The sequence below is a fragment of the Elaeis guineensis genome, chromosome 8 (genome assembly GCF_000442705.2).
Source record: "Elaeis guineensis isolate ETL-2024a chromosome 8, EG11, whole genome shotgun sequence".
Taxonomy (NCBI): Eukaryota; Viridiplantae; Streptophyta; class Magnoliopsida; order Arecales; family Arecaceae; genus Elaeis; species Elaeis guineensis.
Genome location: NC_026000.2, coordinates 17,464,590 through 17,479,483, shown reverse-complemented (window position 1 = coordinate 17,479,483; position 14,894 = coordinate 17,464,590). Strand labels below are relative to the sequence as shown.

Below are 14,894 nucleotides of genomic sequence, written 5' to 3'. Positions count from 1 at the left end.
TCTTGGGGACGAAGAAAGCGGAGAAGGATATAAGCACCCAAGTGGTCTCCCAGGCGCGAGAAATCAAGAAACCTCGACCACCGAGGAAGCCCACAGCGAGAGAGAGAGAGAGAGAGAGAGGAGAGAGCGAGGGAAGAGAAGGGAGGTGATGCATCTCTACAACGCATGGCTTCCACCGCCGGTGGCGGAGGAGACGAAAAGGGAGGCGGAGTCCTTCGCCACGGTGGTGAGATCCGTGAAGGATACGTGGCGGCCGGACGATCCTGACTCTGTCTACTCTACCCTCAAGTGGATCTCCATCATCGACCTGTGAGCCGATCCTCTCTCTCTCTCTCTCTCTCTCTCTCTCTCTCTCTCTCTTCTCTTCTCCTCCTCCACTCGTTTATTGATTTGCCCCCGTTTCTTGATTTCTAGGGTCTAGATCATCGAAATGAATTTGTTCTGCTTTCTTTGATTGTTTTCCGTCGTTTCTTGATTGTTTTAACTTAGATGATGGAAAACATGTGCTGGCTAATTCTTTAGATTTTTTTATTTTTGATGACTTTGATCATGTCTGCTTCAATAGTGTCAATTTTTCAAGTTCTAGTTCGTTTCTTAGGTCTTTAGTTGTTCATGACTCTTGTATTGTTCTTCATATATATATATATGAACTTTTCGTTGTCATTTTCTGCTCACACCTTTTGTTTTTTTCCTTGTCTTTTCTAGTTTCTTAAAAGCGAAAAGCGAAGTTTCCCCGGCAGATGTAAAGGAGCTTGTGGAGTTTGGTTTGGAGGTGTTTCATGCATCACAGAACAAGCTTTATGCTCAGGTAAGCATGATGCTTATGACATTAATATGTATGGGATTCAATTGATATGTTCTGCTTTTTACGAAACTCTGGTCTATGTTGTATTGTGATTCTGAATCTCATCTATGTTAATTAGGTTAGATGGGGGAGTATCTTAGTCAAGCTTTTGAGGAAGCATGGAAAGAAATTGTCAATAAGCATTCAGTGGAGACCAATCTATGACACTTTGATGCGTACGCACTTTAAAAGGTGATTTTCCCTGTTTAATTATCCAGCCATGCTGCTTATAATCCTTAAAACAAAAACATCATAACTTAGCGCCCTCACATCTTTTGGTTCTGCTAGTCACTGCCAAATTAGTAATAGAGTCATGTGACTGTTCCAGTTTGTTCGTATTCTCATGGGGTGTTCTCATGCCGTTCATTACCTAGGAGTCAGTCATCCTTGTACTTTTTAACTTTGAAATGTTCAAGTGGCCCATAATAGATATTTATGAATCTTCATGCATGTTCATCTCTCTTGTTTGGCTGATGATGCTGACCATCACTTAGAATAAACCTCAATTGTATGTGGTATTGGGAAGTTGGAAATTTAAGCAATCTTTCTCCTGGCAACAATAGATCTGATCAGAAAAGGAGTGATATGTAATTAAGAAGAGCAATGGAAGAGCTTTGGGCCATGATCATCAGAGAATGGAAAGTAAAATGGCCTCAGTAAGTGCATGAATAATCAAATAATAAAACAAGCATTGAAATTAATTCATGTATGTGATTTATTAAAAGTTCTTAGTTTTATGGGGTCTGGTTGACTGATTAAATTTAATCGATCTCCAAACAATATGGTATTTGTTGGGGGGACTCTGAAAGAGATGGAAAAAAAAAACATTATTATTATTATTATTTTGGCTAGTAATAACAGTCTTCTTTCATTACAAGCTGTTGACTCCTGGAAGGCATACTGCATTGAGGCTACACTGACACAATTCACACTTATCACATTTTAAAGGGTTCATATTGAGCTACTGTCATACTCTGGCCAAACCTTTCTAGAAACTCTGTTTGTTTTGTCAGTTTTACTGATGTATGTATGTTATTTTATGTTAGTTTATTAATTGGATTGACTAATATAGTATAGTAGTTCTTTACTATCTAAAAAAAAATGGTAAGTGGGGAAAGGATTAATAGTGTTTTGTGTATTACATGAATGAAATGGACAATCTCAAAGGTAAAAAAACGTCTATCCATTAATAAGGAACCATCATAAAAATTCTATATTAGAAAAATAATAAGGTTTCGTAGTGTGTCATGATGTTGTATCAGCTATACTCGTTTCAATGTTGTGTATTTTTTGGTGCTGATGTTAGCAAAGGTCAATATGATACAACATGCGATTAATAGTGCTTGAAATCTTATCCAATATCAATGTATTGATTCTCTTCATCATGGTGATCAAATTTTGAGGAAGACTTTTGATTAAGGGAAGACATACAAGAAATTATCATAAGAATTCTTGGACTAATTTAAGGATTTTTGTATATTTTTTATTGTATTGAATTAGATTTAGTTATATACTTGTAACATTTGGAGGTGTTATTTAGTTAAGACCTCTCTTGGTCTAGACTCTTTACAAGTCTAAGGAAACTTTAGACATCATGGGTACTTGTTGGTTGCATGTTTAATTTGAGCTCCTGATCCACCAAGTTGGCTTCTAGTTCTAGATTTAGAGACAGGTCCTTTTTACATCTAGAGTCATCGCGGCTTGTAGGAACTTGGGACCATTTACCCTCTGTTTGGTATGAAAGATGGATTGAAGAAAGGATAGATGAGAATGGATGGATCTTCTATCCATCCTTTCATATCCATCCATCCTTTCATATATTTGGTGAAAAAAAGGATGGATGGATGGAAACTATTTCCTATTCTGTTTGATATAGGAGGAATGAAAGGGAGGATATATGATACTTATATGACATTTTTACTAGATTATCCTTTGATGAAAATATTACTATTGTCAATTTATAATACTTATTTATACTAAAGACGTAAATAAAATATAAACTTATAATCATGCTAATCTATAATTATATAAAAAAATATATAATAAATTATATAAATATTTAATTTAATAAATAATTTTATAAATTGATTATTAATGAATTAATTATATAAATAACTAATTAATTTATAATGTAATTTAAATAGTTAATTAATATTATACAAATAGTTAATTAAAAAATAGTAAATAAAAATAGAGATATAGGAGATAATTTTAATTATTTAATTATAATTATCATAATTATATACTAAAATTAAAATAATTAGTAAAAAAATTTAATAGTATATGATTAATAGTATATATTAAAAAATATATATAAATAATATGATGAAAAGTGAAGAAATATTATAGTTTTATTAAAAAAATTAATGAGAGATAATTTTGTCAATGAAAAAATTCATCCATCAATACTTCATCCATCCTTGTATCCTCCTAATTTGGGAGGATGCAAATTGGTGGGCCCGGATAGATGGACAATCCCTCCTTTTTCATTCGTCCTCCCTGTAATTTTTTAAACCAAACAATGGATGGAGGCCATCCATCCATCCTCTCATGAACCCAACTAAACACAGGATTAGAGGGTTAATATCAGGTTAAGATTTGTTTAGAGAATTAACTAGTCAAAACTCATAACATTTCTTATATGAATGCAAGCTGGATGGTCTTAATATGCATTGTGACCTTATTCTTTGAATGAACTTTTTTGGTCATGGCAAAATCAAATTGCAGAGATCATGAATCTATTTTTTTCTTAGTACTTTTCTGAAGCTTTGCCTTTCTATCATCATTTCTTTTTTACTCTTGACTTGTGAATTTCTTGGGTGACCTACTGTTTTAAGGATGTAGCTGGTCTTTAGCATGGTGAAGTTTTCTTGCTAACTGAACTTTTTGGTTCGAATTTGAATCATTTTTTAAACTTGAGTGTCTTATATTAGCAGAAATACTGGCCCTGAGGGTTGGAGACTGAGACAGCGGCATTTTGAAACTGTCATGTCCCTTGCTCGATCCTGCCGGAAGTTCTTTCCTGCAGGTTCTGCTTCGGAAATATGGTCAGAGTTCAGGTATGTGCTTTTTTTTTTTCCTCATTGGTTTCAAGTTTCTTGTCATGCAGGGCTTGGTAATTGGGAAATTAATTGTCTGCCACAAACATTTAAAGTTGCAGGATGGTTTTGAAATCAGGCGTGCGCGCGCACACACACACACACATATCTTACTTAATGATTTGTTGGATGGTTTTGAACTCATGGTAAATGTTACTATTTGGCTGGCCATTAATAGTGAGAGAGAGAACAGAACAAGTTGTTACTTCACCTTGCTGATATGAAATCCATGTGGGTTTGTTTTTTGGGGAACCATGTTACATCTTGTTTAGTTTAGTTTTTTAGCAAGTGTAGCCCTATCCATTTTCTTTGTTTTCAAACATATGAAATTTGACGAAGAAACTTACTAGCATTCTTTATGTTTAGGAGTTCTTAATATTGGTGGGGTTGCCATAGGTTGAGGAAAGGTAATAGTAGGATCAACTGCAACTGCAAACAGTCACACTCAATATCAAAGTTCTATTTTCTTTTCCTATGATGTCCTGAATGATATTAAGTGGAAGGTGGACGCTAAGCACATAATGCTGAAAAACTAATAAGCATAATAAAAAGTCATGAGAGATTAAAAAACTCCAGAAAGAATAGAATTTGAACTTTTAGGCTGTGAGAGGTCAACTGTAATAATGCCATAAACTAGGTTTCAATAGTCTCACCCAAAAAGCAAAAAGCTAGTTTCGATTGTTGAAAACTTTTTAGCTGACAACTCAAACACAAATGCTGACCAAGGACCAATAAGTTTATTCTGTATATCAGGATCATCTTAGTAGATCTATATGATACACCTAAGGTTTAGAGTATTCATGATTGAGGCTCTATGCTGCATAATCTTTTGAATTGGTGCTGTCCTATTTGTTTCATGGAATATTTGTCAAAAGTTATGGAGAATTCTCTGGTGAAAAATCTGAATTTTACTCTCAATGTGATGGATGAATTAATATAAATAACAAAACAAGCAGGGAATTCTCATTAACTTAGCTTGCAGAAGCTAATCGTCAGAATTAATCATGATCAAAGTAGACCGTACTTCTGAACCCCCCTTCAAAAATGAAACAAAAGGAGGGAAAGTCGATCTAGACCTAGGGGACAATGACCAAGGTATGCTAGACACAAGGTATCTATCTTGAGGACTCATAAATAAATTTAATGGTGGAACAATGAATGATGATACAAAAGGTGATTAGAAAGGTGAATGAAAGGGAAAGGAAGGAGTTGAGAAGAAGCGACTAGAGCATGCGCGAACTAAGGTGCGTGCGTAGGTGGCCTAAGTAGCCATATCAGTCTGTATCATCTAGTGGCAGTGCCAATCTCATTACAAGGCAAGTATAGATTGACTGTTTATCTTTTATGGCAGGTTACGAGGACTGGGTGCTTTACGAAACCACTCCCATGTTAAATAACAGTATTCGCTTGAATGCCCTGGTTTGTCAATCACAACATGAGGCACATTGCATGATTTGGTGCAATATTCAATTGACAAGTAAGATAGAAGAATCTAACTCATTGCAATGTGATGTGGAATGTGAACTTGGTGAATCTTTAGAATCTTTAGAAATTAGAAAATATCAATAAAGAAGGAGAAGAATAGGAATAGGGTCAGGAAGAGGAGAAATGGCAAATCTACCGCGAAAAATCCAATACTTCAAACTTGTTATATCTCAAAAGATCAATCTGCTTGCAACCCTTATGATAGCTATTTAAACAGACCACCAACAATAGTAACACTAGAGAATTTCTAATCCAAACTGCACTGCAATAGTAACCCTAGAGAATTTCTAATCCACTGCACTTCTCACTAAAGAACTAAAATATGACTAATATTTTGGCAATCAGAACTAAATTACAGCTGAAGTCTTTGCCCAGTCTGGATCCTGAAAACAAGCAAACTTGACCAAGGGCTGAACATATCAACTTTATTATTGTAGATATTGAAGAGATCTTTCTAACTAGCCCAAGATCACTCAAATTCTATATATATGTTAAAATTTAGGTGTTCTTAAACCTAGCTGATTTTTGTAGACTGCAGTAGGTTTTGCCATTTGCTTTGATGGACCCTCAGATCTCTGCTACATCATAATTTAACTACATGGCTTGTGCTTCTAGGAACTCTGAGTTGCCCTGGAAAAGTAATATTAAATACCATTTCCAGCAACCAGAGAAGTACCTTGATAACAAGGTTGTGATGAGAATACTAGAATGCCACCAGTGATTCAGTTAGAATCCTAAATTGATGGAAATCAACTATAGGGCCCTAATGCATGATTCTCAGGTAGTAGATGATGATTAAGTATATGTGCTATTGCATCGCATGGACTTGTACTACGGTGGCTGTTCACCATTGGCCCAACATGAGTCCAACCTAACCTGCCATCATGCTAGACAAGGTGGAACCAACCAGTGATTTCTGAACTGACGTGAACCGATGCCAAGTCGGAATGGTTCTGCTGGGTCGGGATGCTTCGGCTATAACCTTCCCACACCTGGTGGTTCACCGCAATAAAACCCCTCCCCAAACCCCTGGTTCAACTAACCCCACCCTTGGTTCGGTTTAAACTCCCCCTCCCCACAGCTCATGATCATTCAAGGGTTTTCGATGGTGATGGACTTGCTTCCTCTTGGCAATCACTGTTAAGCCCTCGACCCTTCCCTTTTCCCTCTCCCTCTTCCCCTCTCTGCCTCTTTCTCTCTCTTGCCTCTGCTAGGGTTAGGGTTTAGATAAGCACCCCCCCCCCACCCCTGGCTCGGGTTTGGGTGTAGAGGGCCTTCCCCTTCCTCTCTCCCTTTCCTTGTTTTTGGTACGCTGTGAAACAACATGATACAGACCCATACTGTACTGAGCTGGTTGCTAGCTAGTACGACCTCCGGTATTGGTTTGGCGAACTTTGGAACCAACGCTGGTATCGAGTCAGTTTGCTTGACACGAACTTGAGTTATTTACCCCACCAGGCTAGGCCCAATTTTGGGCCAATTTCTTGGAGCTGAAAAGGACAATCATTGAACAGACAAGGCCAGGCCTATATTAATGTGATATGCAATTGAGCTATGGGCTCTTGTTTCAGCATTTAGAAGAATAATTTTGAGCAAGTATACTTTTGGTTACAAAACACAGCAGTCCCTGCGGCAGTGTTGACCTTTATTTGTTAATTCCAGCCATGATTAAAATCATTAAATATTTCATATACATCTCTCCAATTTGTACTTTGCACTGTTAGATCAAGTGCAATCATTTATCATGCCATTCTCATAATGTAAGGTATTGTTTCATGTTATTCTGTTGATCAGCTTAGATATTTCATTTCATCCCCCCTTCTGTGTGATTAATCAGTGTACAGAGGCATATAGTTCTTTATTTTGCATTTTCATCATTAGAAGCTAGATGTATGCAAATAAACAACACCAAGCATCTGTAGAAATTACACGATGCAATCAATTTCAGAATTCTACTTGAAGTTGAACATTATATAGCTGTAAATCCTGCTCACTAGCTTTCATCTTGGTTGCACTCCTCTGTCTCACTCAACAAATTTGCAGGGCTTTAATGGAAAACCCATGGCATAATTCAGCCTTTGAAGGTGCTGGCTTTGTAAGACTGTTTCTTCCTGTGAACTTGGAGAACCAGAACTACTTTACAAGGTACATGAAGAAACATATAAAAAAGCCACATAATCTACTTTTCTCCTCCCACTTTGCAAGTATTTGTTTAACCTTCCCGCTTATGGTTGCAGCAATTGGATTAAGCAGTGTCTTGATCTATGGGACTCTATACCAAATTGCCAATTTTGGGACATTCAATGGGCTTCTGTCATTGCACGTTGTATAAAGAGCTGCAAGTCAATTGACTGGGAAGTTTTTTTGTCAGCACTTTTTACACGATTTTTAAACTTATTTGAGGTGAGGGAAGAAGTTTTCCTGATAGTTGTGTGGCATACCGGCTTGGGCAGACAATAGTGGGAAAAAAAAAAAAAAGATTATGCCTACCCTGTCATCATTTTAATATTATTTTTAGTTAGCTGACTTTTCTATGTAGTTTCTGAGAAAAAAAAATGAAATTAAAACTAAACAGTGCCAAACTTATAATGTCATTCTGATAAGATAGCAAACTAAATTGCTAGCAGAAAACTGGCAGTGCATGCAGACAATTTTGATATTAAGTTTGTGGAGGGTAAAGCATGTCTTGATTGTGATGCAGGATCAGTATTTTAGCTTGCACCTGGTACTTTGCATTATAGATGCGAGTTGTAAGGTTTATGTGTCATCGCTATATTTTGTTATTATTCCTAAGAGCTCTATTAGCTTTAGGATTTCCTGAATTAGGCATCAATCTTCTAATTTAGCTATATTCCTATACTCTAACAGGCTGTAATTTGAAATCGATGATTCTGCATTGACACACTATATTTTTGAAGAAGTGAAGCAAAATAAAGCTATTGGATATTCTGGATTCCTTTTAGGGTTGTCTTTATTAGAAGTTTAGAAAAAAGCAAGCATGGCAACATGTTGATTAAATATGAAATGAATAGTTATCTTTTTAGAAACTCAACATTGACATCTTTGTCTTCATAATATTTCTCCATTAGTATTTGTGCTTCCTTTTTGTTCAAGAAGAGCAATGTTTCTTTTTTTTTTTTTTTAAATTTTTATATTAATTTAAAAAAAATATAGACAGAAAAATCTGTACTTGTTCTTTGTTGATTTATGGTTAAGCAATTGGGTCATTTCTTTGGTGTGCATCATTTTGGCACCGATATTTTAATTTGCTATTGTAATGGCAGGTTATGCATTAGCTTGAATTGTTCTCATGATGAGATCAAGGATCTAACAGCTGTTCATGCTGGTCCATGCTGGCCAATATGTACTTTACTGACATGAAACCAGCACCCAACACTCCAGGGCTCTGGTTCCCACTTGAATCACTCTGCAGCATGTGCCATTGCCAGCTCAAATTGCCTTTCAGAAAGAAAGTCTTCATGAGTCCTCAAGAAAATAAAATCGTCAAAGAGGACAGGAAACAATATGAAATAGAAATGAGAGTTTGTATGAAGCTAACTATTGTGTAGATTGTTGTCCTTGATGAAGGTCTCATAGATGATGAGATTTTCCAAGGCCATTTTGATAACTATGACAACTTTGACTCAGTGGATAATATATTTAGGATTAAAGTGCTCGATGTTCAAGTGGTGGAATGGATACTTTCTATGTTAGCCACATGTTTGGAACAGTCTAATGCAGATGCCGTAAAGAAAAAAAGAAAGAAGATGCACACCCACTATAATTTTGTTGAAAGGGGTCATGATTCATATGGGACCTAGAAGTGAATTAGGCATTGAAACACATCCTATGGTAGGTATTCATTGTCTGGTACCTTTTTAGTGGAAGGTTAGAATTAGAGACGATTGAGGTCAGCATCAAGCTATATCAAGGTTGAGGAATTACTGTGTAAGGGATTTAGGTAGGAGATGTTTACATGTGTACTTTGAGTCTTTTGTATGTTAAAAAAATAATATATATTTAGACAAAGGAGTCTCTTGATATGCAGTCATTAGGGTGTATGCAGAATTACATCTAAGAATTTTTCATTGAAAGTCAAATTTTAGATTCAAATGCAATCTAGACTTCAAGGGGCCTCAATTTGAAATTCATCAGGCTATTATTTGATATGTCTCAATGTGACTAGGCTATTTTGAGGTGTTAAATGCACCACATTGGTTTGTTGTGACCAACTTTACTAGGCCTGAGCAATCCTATATGATGTCAGGATATTTTAATCTTTGTGAAACCTGTTTAAAGCAGTGGTTAGGGAAGTTAAAGGCTTCTCATATCCATGAAATATTGAAACTAAGCTTCTTATTTGAGAAACCCATCAATTGTGACTTAAGAGAGATTTGAAGGATCACTGACGTTATGCTTTTATTAAGTGCTTTGACATCTCTATTTATCACTTTACTATTTGTTATTTTTGATAATATGAAGAAAAAATTTTTGCACCTGTACCTTGTTAATTCATTTTACTGCATCTTTTGCAAAAATGAAATTGGCTAAGCTGCCCTAGATTGTCTGAATTTGCTTGGTGACTTGGTTAGTTCAAGTCATTCTGATCAGTTTTCTGGTGAAGCCAGTCGGTTGACAAATGCTTTGGGTGATCTTACCTACCTAAATGAAACATTATTCATAAGGATGTTCAACACTATTTTTCTTTTATTTTATCAAAAACTAGTCGACGACCCGCACGTTGCGTGGGTCGGATATACGAAAATAATTTTTCAGATGTTGTTGTCCTATTTTTAATTGTTCAAATGTTGTTGTTTGTTGGATTATAATATGTAATATTTGATAGTTAGAAATATTGATGTGCTTATACTGATGGAAAAATAATGTGAAACAACTAATTAGCATGGAATTAAGAAAACACAGACCTCTGCAATAGTACAAAAAGAAGCAATAGTGAATAAGAAAGAACAATTTCACATTTATATGTGAGGAGGAAGCATCATGCATCTATTAAATGGAAGTTAATATGTATTCTTTGTGGACTACAAATGTTAATAAACAAACAATCTTTGAGTTCCCAACGCACAACACATACAATACTGAAGAGGTGTTCTGGAAGTGTTCTTTCCAGGTGGCACAACAAAACTCATTTAAGAACCTGAGTTGGCAACACTTCAATACTCCTTCACAGAGTATTGTTATATATATATATATATATATATATATATATGATCTGTAGCCATAGCAGGATCAGGTAATTTTTTTTTGTTCCCCATCAGTATCATGTAGTTTTTAGCATCATATGAGAAACCTAATTCGATTTCTTATCAGCTATATAGGAGGGTTGCTGTTTTAGTAATGATAGCCTTTCGCTCCTTGTTTTATAATATCATTTGGGGGGAGGGTCGGTTAGAGGGTCCGGAGACAGTTGCTGGCACGATGCAATAGCTTTACTGTCCCGAAAAGAAATTTCGAAGCACAGCTGCCGCTATGGTGCAGTAGCCTTCTAGTGCCCATGAACTTGGATAGAGGTTGCTGCTAGAATTTAGCAGCCATCCATCATGTCCGTGAAAACAAAAAAAATCTCAAACAAAAATTAATACTAGTATTATTCTTATTAGTCTGTATTAAACATGTCTTAAATCTTGCTTATCAAGAGATTTATAATTAAATACCAACAACATGGAATAAATAACAAAACAAATGCAGCTATAAAATATAAAAAGATAATTACAATAACAATCAATATAAAATAAGCCGATACTATAAGTTAAATTTAAAAAATATCCTAATAAAGATACCAACAATAAGACAATAAAATTATTCATTATACTATGAAATATAAAAAGATAATTACAACAACAATCAATATAAAATAAAACAACACTGTTTGACCTGATCCGATGGATCGATTCAGATCTCGAAACATATTATTTTTTAAAAAATAATAAAAATATTATTTTAAAAAATAAATTAGTATGTTATTATTTTTAAAATTATAAAATAATACGCTATTATTTTTAAATAATCATAAATTAATATTTTTTAAAAATATTATTATTATTTTATAATATTTTATTTTTTAATAATAATATTTTTTTAAAAATATTGTTTTCGTTTCTTATCCCTCATTTTTATTTTTTACTCTTTTCATACTGATGGAATTAAGGAAACACAGACCTCTATAACAGTGTAAAAAGAAGCAACAGTGAATAAGAAAGAACAATTTCACACCTTATATATGAGGAGAAAGCGTCATGCATCTATTAAATGGAAGTTAATATGTATTCTTGATGGACTACAAATGTTAAGGAGATGGTGGAGGCGGCGGCGGTGAGAGAATCGGGGGAGGAGAATGAAGAAGGACCGGATTTGGTGGTGAGAACACCAGCGGAGGTGGAGGGTTCGTCGGGGCTGGGGGAGGAAACAAGAGGGGCAACGGCGGGGCGGGGCCATGGAGGGTGCAGGGGGCGGTCATGCGGGGTGCGGAAGGCGTGGGAGGCACTCGGGGCCGGGGAGGGGAGGCAAGGGGGGTTAGTTGCGCCAGAGTCGGGAGAGGGGAGGGGGAGGGGGTTGGGGAGGACAGCGACGGCAGAGACCCACGGAGAAGGGAAAAAAAAGGCTTCAAGAAACTTCAGAGGAAGTCAAGAGTGCGCTGAGCAAAAAAAAAAGTATGCAGCCACGTGTGTGCATAGTCAGCTCCGATGTGTCACACATCATGTGGCACATAGGAAACAGGTGGCACAACAAAACTCATTTGAGAAGCTGCAACACTACAATGCTCCTCCATAGAGTATTGCTTTATGTATATATATATGATTGGTTGTATTCTTTTAACAAATATTAAAATTTAATTTTTCATATAAGCGACAGCACAATAAAGCTATTCTATTATTCCACTCCTAATGTGGCATATGTCATATGCGATGCTGGTCATTTTTATGTTGTATTTTTTGTTAATTAATGGGTACTCATTTAGTTTATGGCGACGTGTTTGGACATATTAAATGACAAACCATGAACTTTGTTACATATGTTACATTTCATTCTATTCTAGTCTTCTTGCTTTTGTTCCTATTGTATTGTGCACCTCATTTGCAAGATGGACCAAGAAAGTTCAAGATCTAGTGGTTAATTGGAGCCATACCTACAACTATTTGAATAGTGTAAAACATCAGTCTGGATTATCTGTCATGCTTTTTCACATTCCATGTTTCTTCTATAATTTATTTAGTTGTTTTGTTATTGTGCTTTTCAGTTTATTTATTTATTTTGGAAATGCTTATTGGATTCTTTTGTTCTAGCAATTTATATGCACTTAGTACATGGTTTGCTGTACCAGACTGCACTGCTTGGAATAGGGCAATTCTGTACCATAGAAATAGGGTACCAAGACTCGGTACACCTGTACTGAGTGTCAGTACCTAGGTGTGTATTGTACCAATGGTCAGAGGTGTACAGGTTGGGGACCAATATGGGGTCTGATATCTGGAATGCTTTGATCTAGTAAGATAGCCGATTGTTTGAGTTAACACTAGAAAGTAAATCAGCTTTTCATATAATTAGTTACATTTTTAAGTATTTTGCCATTTTGCACTTCATCTGCAATCATGCTTGCATAGGCTGAAATGATATGTCTGCTCTAATTTTATACTTTTTTGGTGTGCTCAGGTTCCTGTATCAAATGGGAATGGATTATATCCTTTCCCTTTAGATGTCCCTAAGAATACGAGGTTCTTGTTTTCCAGCAAGTCAGGCATGCCTGCTAAGGCTATAGCAAAGTCAATTGTAAGACAACTTTTATATCTTTTGTTACGCCAAATTAATGTCCTAACGGCTTATGAGTCCATCATAAGGAAATAGGAATGTAATTGAAATTCTATTAAAATCACAGTCTGTTTTAGTTTGCTAAGTTATATGATATGTTGTATTATTGCAGGTGCATCTCTTGAAGCCTGGTAGTTTGGTCCAAGAGTACTTTGAGAGATTGGCAAACCTATTAGAGCAGTTTGTTTCTGACCTCTGTTGGATCACTTTTACTTACTAAGCGATGCTCTTTGCGATATCACTGCCTTTCAGAATAAATGATGACAATTTTTTGGCATTGTAGATATTACCATCCTTCTAACGGAGGTCGCTGGACCTACTCATTGGAGCGTTTCTTGCGGTACTTGGTAATTAGCTTCCAAAAGCGCCTTCAGGACGAGCAGCTGTAAGAATTCAATTTAGATGCTGATGCAAGTTAGTTATAATCCTCACTGGTTCACTAGACATAACTGTGTCTAATTACATATATGCAGTAAGACAAGTGATAGCAACCGGGCAGATTTGTGTTTGGGAAATCTAGAAAGAGCTTCTTTCATCAAAGTGGTACTGAAATTAATGGATCGTGGTCAGTATAGCAAAAATGAATCTCTTGCTGAAACAGTTGCTGTTGCAACTTCAATTTTGTCATATGTGGAGCCCTCTTTGGTTCTTCCATTTATTGCATCCAGATTTCAACTGGCCTTAGAGACTGTAAGTATTTCTTCTTTTATGCACTGCAGCTGACAAGTTTACTAGTCTTCTAGATGAATCTAGCATCTCTAGTTAGTTATTGCTCAATTACTAAATTTATTGCAAGCATCTAGATTTGGCAAGACAAAAAATAGGTTGCTTGAGGGTTTTCTTCTTTATGAACTTTTTCTTTGATTCCATCTGAGTTCTGTTTTTTGTTTCTGAACAAGATGACAGCTACTCACCAGTTGAAAACTGCTGTCACATCAGTGGCGTTTGCTGGTCGTTCACTTTTTCTCACTTCTATTTCTGCTCCCCCTCAAACTGACGACTGTGATACTGCTGATGCATGCATGGATCTTATAGTAGTATCTCTATCTAATGCATTGCTTGGGATGGATGCTAATGATCCGCCAAAAACCTTAGCGACCATGCAGTTAATTGGTTCTGTTTTTTCCAATGTGAGTATCAGCATGCATTTTGTACAAGTACCATTTTTTATTAGCATAGATGTGTTCAATCTTACTGTTCATTTGTAATTTCAGTTAGCTATGGTGGGTGGTAGTGATGATGGGCCTGCATTCCTACAAACCATCAGTTTATCAGAATGGCTAGATGAGTTCTTTTGTCGCTTATTTTCTCTGCTTCAACATTTGGAACCAAGTAGTGTCATGTCAGTAGCTGCATCCATGGATTTGGATATGTTTACTCTTTGCTTGTCCTTCTTCCATGTTCATCTATGGATAAAATTCCTCACTACTTAAACACATCTTTGGTTTTATGGATCCTGCAGGAACGAGGGTATCCAGACTTCATTAACATCAGGAACTTTTCTTGTTGAGGACAGTCCATTCTACTTTTGCATGCTGGAAATCCTGCTAGGAAAACTGTCCACAGCTTTATTTAATCAGGTTTTTGTTTTTGTTATAGAATATGACTGTTCAAGCTGTTCAGTTTCCCTAATTTTCTCT

General features: G+C 36.0%; 1 protein-coding gene across 6 annotated transcripts in view; it reads left to right on the top strand.

Annotated features, from left to right (window-relative positions):
• Positions 1–14,894, top strand: part of LOC105049914 (proteasome activator subunit 4) — a 31,461-nt gene continuing 16,567 nt past the window's right edge. For 3 of the 6 annotated variants that reach the window (XM_073262075.1, XM_073262073.1, XM_073262074.1), the window contains exons 1-13: positions 3–309; positions 706–808; positions 924–1,036; positions 3,781–3,903; positions 7,471–7,572; positions 7,665–7,830; positions 13,099–13,215; positions 13,367–13,434; positions 13,538–13,639; positions 13,728–13,944; positions 14,154–14,384; positions 14,469–14,596; positions 14,717–14,834. In XM_073262075.1, the coding sequence (XP_073118176.1) occupies positions 149–309; positions 706–808; positions 924–1,036; positions 3,781–3,903; positions 7,471–7,572; positions 7,665–7,830; positions 13,099–13,215; positions 13,367–13,434; positions 13,538–13,639; positions 13,728–13,944; positions 14,154–14,384; positions 14,469–14,596; positions 14,717–14,834 (1,749 nt within the window). In that variant the 5' untranslated portion in view covers positions 3–148. Of the gene's footprint in view, positions 310–705; positions 809–923; positions 1,037–3,780; positions 3,904–7,470; positions 7,573–7,664; positions 7,831–13,098; positions 13,216–13,366; positions 13,435–13,537; positions 13,640–13,727; positions 13,945–14,153; positions 14,385–14,468; positions 14,597–14,716; positions 14,835–14,894 lie in introns of all 6 variants that reach the window. The other 3 variants (XM_073262078.1, XM_073262077.1, XM_073262076.1) reach the window with 3 other exon arrangements.